The sequence below is a fragment of the Microtus pennsylvanicus genome, chromosome 11 (assembly GCF_037038515.1).
Source record: "Microtus pennsylvanicus isolate mMicPen1 chromosome 11, mMicPen1.hap1, whole genome shotgun sequence".
In the NCBI taxonomy this organism is placed as follows: Eukaryota; Metazoa; Chordata; class Mammalia; order Rodentia; family Cricetidae; genus Microtus; species Microtus pennsylvanicus.
The window spans coordinates 70,186,544-70,193,797 of NC_134589.1; the positions used below are offsets into that span (position 1 = coordinate 70,186,544).

The 7,254-nt window shown below is 45.1% G+C and overlaps 1 protein-coding gene across 1 annotated transcript; it reads right to left on the bottom strand.

Moving 5' to 3' along the window:
• Window positions 1-5,288: 5,288 nt before the first annotated feature.
• LOC142859434 (transcription elongation factor 1 homolog) lies at window positions 5,289-5,534 on the bottom strand. Its single transcript, XM_075989605.1, has one exon. It carries the CDS (start codon window positions 5,532-5,534, stop codon window positions 5,289-5,291), a length of 246 nt encoding a protein of 81 aa, XP_075845720.1.
• Window positions 5,535-7,254: the final 1,720 nt, after the last annotated feature.

A 7,254-nucleotide genomic window follows, 5' to 3' on the forward strand; every position in this document is an offset into this window, starting at 1 on the left:
AATCCCAGTAGCCACACTACTTTTCCATACAAACCGGATGGTACACTTCTTTAAACTTACTGGTGCACGCCTTTAATCCCAGGCCTTTAGAGAATTATAATTTGGGAGGAAACAGCTGTCAAACACGGTGTCATTCTGAGATTGCTGGAGGCAGGATTGCCATTTTCAGACTGAGCCAAAGAAAGAGCAAGTGGCTGGTTGCTTGGCTTTTCAGGTCTTCAGGCTGAACCCCAATTTGTCTCCCAGAGATTTTATTAATTATGCTTCAGCAAAGTTTATTCTGCACAAAATAGTGTATATACTACTTATTGATGTTACCATCAGTTTACAACAAGGCAGTAACTGTAATGGCACTAGAATTATACAATTATTTCCCTGTTAACTTTGACATTTAAACTTTTGAATTGAGAACCTTTAGCTCAAAGTAAAACTTGAAACATAAATTCAGTTTCAGAAGGATTGAAAACATCACAAAATAATGAATGCAATCCACAGAGAGACAGGCAAATCTCCTGATCCTTTTAGAGTTTATCCTACGGAATATAGCAGGTTTCCTTTCTGTGTGACTCATTTTATTCAATTAGCAAAAGTTTAGCACAGTTAACCAAGTAAAAAAGCCTAGATGTACAACTCTTTACTTGTAGACCCCGCTCAAGTGATAAGGACAAGACAGGAGAGCTTTACTTCAATGGCCTTTATTGAGTATCACAATTTCTTCTACTATGAGGTAGAGGCAAAACCCACACACAATGCTACATGGTCCTGGGGTGTTCAGAGAAGAAACAAGGAACCTGCACGTGTCTTCACTGAGGATCTTGGTGTTTTTCAGCAATTGATTTGACTGCTGCAGGAGGCTGGGGTCTGCAGAGACACAGGGAGGAAGTAGGTGTGGAACTAAGAACAGCTAGCTCTAATTCTTGGTCTCCCTTCTGTCAAACAGGGATTCCCACTTGGACATCATAGACAATGGGATCCCCTGAATAGAGACGCCATAATCCTCAGGGTCGTTTCTGAAAGGTTGATGGTCCATGGATGTCAGGGGCATATCATACAAATTACCATAGACAGGAACTGAGGGGGAAAAAGGTGGAGAGAGTTTAAAAGCATGTCATTCTCATTCTCCCTGAATTATGCTATCTATGGTCTGTGCAGTGTGTCTTGGTCCTCCCTGAACATATCCAGTTTCCATTCCCCTGGGGTAAGAGAGGAAGGCAGACAAACAGAGATGACAGACATTTGTGTCTGCTATATGCAATAGTGGCCTGTTGTGCACTGCCCTCTGGTCAAGAAGACAAGCCACCTGATGCTGCTCCCTAGTCAACTTGACAGGAGAATACAGAAGAGACTAACCTGGGGAGTGGCCCAGGATCCTGTACAGGGCCTCGGAATGAGGAGAAAGCAAGGATAGAGATTCTGTTCTCCCCTGACAAAGTGTCCTGTGAAAAGTCTGCAGGGTATTTAGCAGGATGACACAGCTTTCCCAGGTCTTCTTTAAACCCCTCCTCTCATTGATTCGCTGGCGAATCGTCCAGCTCTTCTCCAAGATCTTCCTGCCTGGGTTTCCCACACTCCGTTCAACTCCTTCCCACTCCTCCAGAAAGATCCGGATTTCAGAGTCAGCCCAATTGTAAGAGGAAGACGCTGCAAAGGAAGGAGGGGTGTGATGAGTGCCTTTGATGCCATGCACATAAACATCTCAACTTTTCTAGGAACCCATTCTGCACACTGAGTGAAGCCAGTTGTGTCGTCATTCAGTTCTCAGGAGATTAGAAACACTTGCTCACAAGCCTACGATTACCAGCTACCCTGCTCTTAATCCCAAGGACTACAATGGATTGCAAGTGTAGGTGGGTGTCTTTAGTTGTAGAAAATATGTTACCGAATAGAAAAGGTTCACATGGGATGAGCACTGCCTAGGACAGTTGTCCCTACATAGACCCAACCCACCTCCCTCCCGGGGAGACTCTCACAGAACTCTGGGACTTAGCATCACATGCAAGGCCAGCAACCTGGGACCACTGAGAACAAGCCAGTCCTTGACACAGCTGAGTTCCAGCCTAAGCCATTATGTCTCCAAGAAAGAAATAGGATGGAAGTGTTCGCTTTATTTTTTTTTTCAGTGTTTTGAGACAGGGTTTCTCTGTGGCTTTGGAACCTGTCCTGGAACTAGCTCTGTAGACCAGGCTGGTCTCAAACTCACAGAGATCTGCCTGCCTTTGCTTCCCAAGTGCTGGGATTAAAGGCGTGAGCCACCACCGCCCGGCTGAAGTGTTGGCTTTTAACAGAGGGTTGAATCAAATACCTATGGGCCTTTGTGCTTCATGATTTCCACTCTGTCCCACACCAGATTCTTCAGTGTTCCTTAATCTTGTGACTTCGTCTTGTTCTCTCTGCTCCAAAGAGAATAAAGAAAATATTAAAACTGTTTCCACGCAGCAGAATCTCTGTCTCAGTTGAGAGTGGATTCACCTTTCAGCATCTTGCACCATGAGAAAACACTGGACTCTTCCTTCCCGATCTACTTAGGGATGTTAAATCCTCTCACCTAATGGAAAGCTTGTCTGGAAAGTGTAACCAGGAAAAGCCCCCAGTCTATAGCACATCAGCCCCCAGCTGAAGGGAATGTTCAAAGACAGAAGCACCTCTCCTCTGAGAGACCCCGCCCACTCTGTCCAGTTTACTCTCTTCCCACACTCCATTCCATCACCCAGTGCTAGAAATCCATATGAAGACCTCCTCATGAGTCCCTGCTTTGCTTCTCACATAGTAAGGTTTAAGACGAGGTCTGGGAACAAGTAACTGGCCATAAAGAAACAGAAAGCAAAGTCATTTGGGCTGAGTTTATAATCACAGCTCTTCCATAACAAGTAAAAGCTGGTTCAGAAGTTCGGGTCATTCTTTGATGTACAGTGGGGTTTGGGTTAGCCTTGGAGCATTGAGATGATGCCTTGTTCATGGAAATCCCAGAAAGCCCATGAAGAAGGAGAGTGCAGAAGTCTGAACCTCTGCAAACTGTGGGCATGGGATTCTGTTGAAGGTAGTTACCCAGGTTTTCCCTGTTTCCTGGGTGGTAAAATGCACAGAGTCCAGCAATTCCAAGAGCCTTGCTAGGAAGACCAAACGATGTCATATGCGCATGGAAAGAGTCACATGCCAGAGGATCACTTTCGGGGTATGAAATTTCTGAGAATATTTGAAAGAGAAATACACCAGCCATCCTCCAGTGAACACAGAGTGGATTCCCACCCCCAAATCACCTGCATTTTCCCTGAAGAGGTTTGTTGCACTCCACAGAAGTTAGAAGCTGGATCTCTGTGTCCTGGTGCTGCAGAGTCTGCAGTGTGGAGGTAGAGCTGTGTGCACCTCCCTGGGCTTCTGGAGTCTGAGAACCAGGTGGAGATCTGGGCCTTTATAAAGCTCTTGAGTGGGATTGAATAAGACCTAACTCCCTGGGTTTTTGGGGTGGAGCAGGAAACCTAAACAGGAGCCTTTAGTCCCCTCTCAGGTGGCTGAATCCAGAGGATTTCCCAGAAATCTGGAATTTTTAGGACACACAGCAACACACAGGCTTAACAGCAAATATCCAAGGCACTGTGTAAAATCAGGGTCCAACATTCAAATATCATTTTCTTAGACACCATATCTTCACATAATTCTGGCCACCCTGGAACTCACTGTTGAGATTCAACAGGTCCTGCTTTGTCTCCCTGTCTCCAGGGTTGGGATTAATGTTTTGGGCCACCATGGCTTGGTGGTTCAGGACTTTCATACTTTTCCTTTTCCTAATATCCTCTATTCATCTTGTTGATGAAAAACTGAGACACGCAGAATGCCAGATATTTTGAAACTAAGAATCATCTGTATGTTTGTAGCTAGCCAATAATGACAGAAGTAGAGGACATTGGCAGACTTGATGATCTGCAAAAAGTCTGAAAGATGTTGTTTTTCTGATACCCTTTTCAACTGGGGTTTCTAATTGAAAAGGAAAAATTTACTTGGCACCAAGACAAAGGACAGTATTTATATACATGGCCATGAAAATGGAACTGAGGGTTTAAATGTTGCCTTAAAATCCTCAAATTATCATTGCTTCATTTATCCTCCACCAGGCTGGTAAAGAAAATGTTGATGAGAGATGAGAGCTTTCTCCTTCCAACTTATAATTCTATTTCTGGTATTAAGGGAGCGCTCCCCTACCATATGGTTGCTATAGCAAGCTAGTGTGACTCCTGGGATTAAAGGTGTGTGTCATTATGACCACTAGGATTAAAGGTGTGTGCTACCACTATCTGGATAAAAAGAGTTCAACATTATTCTGCAGATAGTGTGGAAGCCTAGTGAAGGGGAACTTCCCGGAATCTTTGAGAGTGACCCTGGTAAGGAATTCTAGTAAGTGGTAATAGAAAGCCTTAACTGGCCATGCCTTGGAGCTTGAAAATTCTTTCATTGGCTTTTCTTTTTACTCACATCTACAAACAAATTATTCATGAAAACCATTCCATGCAGACGTCAAGTAATCAGTTTATCCAGAGACCGTGAGAACAGGAATCACAAGTTCTGTGACCACAGAAGAGAGAGTAGAGATAGGATTGAGCAGCTGTCGTGGCAGTCAAAGGTGACATTCCAGAAAAGAAGCCTTCACACAGAAGACTGATAGAGAGGAGTAATTTCAGATCCCTGATCACCTAGCTGGGGAACCCTCCTGCCTGATCCAGATATTCAACCTCTCGACATTTACAAGTCCCATTGAAGGTCAAGAATAGGGCATAAAGAACAAGGTCCTGGACATTATTTGAATTTCAAATTTTATTCTGATATGAGGTGTGCGGGGGGGCCAACTGGTTACGACATGACAGGTGCTTACACAGTTTTCTAGAAATAGCATGTTTGGGTTTTTATTATCTTTACTGGTGATCTGGATGGTTCTCTGAGTCTGAGACTTCTGAGGGAGGTTGGGGTCTCCTGGGACAGAGGCATAGACCAGGTGTGACGATGGCCATGGAGAGCTCCTCTTGAAATGATTATGTCACTTGAGGAATACGGTTCTGAAATTTGAGGCCACCTTGTGCTGCGTGGTGAGACGAAGTACCTTTTGCCTTCACTCCAGCTCCAAGCAGCCAGGGCCACCATGACAATCACATCTACAGTCATACACACACGTCTACTCATTCACATCCACCCCATACACAGAAGGAAGGTTTTCACAGCCCTGGACCAACACCCTGGAATGTCTCTGGATTGGTACCCAAGTCTGGACCTGTTGAAGGGCTAGGTCCTTGCTCTTGCTACTAATTAACTGCCTCGCAGGCGTCTATCCAATCGCTGTACACATCCACTGGGTCTGACAGATTTGTAATGCGTGTCTGGAACTCCTCTAGGCACACGGCACAGGAGATGACTCCAGTCTTGCGAGCATGGTTCATTTTAACATCACAAGACTTCTCATGGTTGCAGAAGGGGCACGTGAACTGCGTGTCCAGAGGTTCTGTCCTCTTCTTGGGGGGTAGCTTTCGTTTAGACTTCTTTCGTCCCATGGCTGAAGGGGGATGAGAAAATGAAAAGAAAGGAAAAAGACAAAAGTTTAGTGGATGAACATCTGCATTTGCTTTGTTAACCTTCCACACTGAGAAAGGGTGGATTTGGAAATAACTCTTTGGGGCAGAGCCTTGACTTAATTCTGAGTCATAGACCAATGCTGGGCTATCTGATGTCACCATGTTTCAGAAATTGAAAATCAAGTAGAAAAGTGTGTTCCTAGTGCTGGGGAGAAGAGGACAGAGAACCAGTCAGTGTTTAAGAGTATAACTGAGATGGACACTTGAGTTCTAGAACAGTCTGGCCTCAGAGAGATTGTGGGTCATTAAAGGAAAAGGAGGGCTTGGGGGCAACATATAAAGAGAGAATGGAGGAAGGGAGGGAAGTGAAATCAACTAAGGTGTGATCTGGATGGTGGGTGTCCTGGATCCTAGCCCTTGTTCTGTGCCGACCAGCGCCTAGGCCTGGATTGATGGTAGGTTTGGGACCAGTCTAGCCATCATTACACTCTATCTTAGATACGTGAATATGTAAAAGTAAGATATGTTCTCCAGGTCAGACGCCCATAATCCTAGAGCTAGGAGGAGCTCAATCAAGGGTAGCCTGTGCTGCACACAGAGAATTTCTGTCAAATGGAGACAATTACTTAGGAAGAAGCATGAAGAGCCTATAAACCAGAATTCCTAAACCCAGAATGGAGGGGATAGACAGCCGAGTGTCCTTGAGGCCATCTGGCCCCCAACTGGAATTTAAGACCAACATTGCGCCATACATGTGAACCAGTATTAAAAAGACAAAATACGCTATTGTGGCTCAGATCTAAAACAGAGGCAGGGGATCACTGGGTGTTACAGACCAGTCAGCAATGCCCATTAAGTTTAAGATTGGCCTGATATGAGGAGCAAAGCCCTGCCGTGTGTGTGACCAATGAAGAGAACAAGACGAGTGTCTCGGGGCTGTGTTCCAGGCACTGTGGGAGCAGAGCTTGAGGATCACAGTGCAAGGTGGTAGCCATCCTGGTTCACAACATAAATCCCCGAACACAAGGGGCAACCTGTAAGGCCCCTTTTCAAAAGTCATGAAAATGCAGCCTAGCTCACAAAAAGACACAAGAGTGGGCTTTCCCATCTCACCTGAACTTTTCGGCCTTGACTTCCTGCTACTGTTCCACAGAGTCTGGACCCAGAGGTCTCTGTGCCCTGATGTGTGCAGCAGAGCCTGGAGAGGAGACCATGTGGGGAATCCATCTCCTTATAAAGGTCTTGAGGGATTGAATCAGACCCGCCCTACATGGGTGTGTCGTCTGGATCAAACAAGATAAACAATAGTTTGTAATCCCATCCCAGGACTGTAAAGCCTGGGGATTTTCCAAAATTGCTGTAGAGCCTAAGCTCTCTTGAGAAACATACAGCAATTAAAAAAAAACTCAAAGACTTCTATTAATTCATTCGATTTCCCCACATGTGGTGAGACCCTTCAAATAGGCTACCATTTCATAGAGCAACTAAGATTGAAAATTTTTAAACTGTCATGGTAACCTAATAATCAATCTGTCAAATGGAATTAATTCACAATACTTGGAGGAGTGGGCTGTGGTCAATGTCTTGACTACATGGGAAAGGAAAAAGAAAGAGGTCAGGGCACCTGGTGGATAGGAACGGTAGCATCCTGCTTTGGGCTGTGGACCCGAGTACTTGCTTTCAGATGCCAGTTCCTACT

What these genes read in the sequence shown, in the direction of transcription:
- LOC142859434 (XM_075989605.1), bottom strand. Translation starts at nt 5,534, where the DNA reads ATGGGACGAAAGAAGTCTAAACGAAAGCTACCCCCCAAGAAGAGGACA.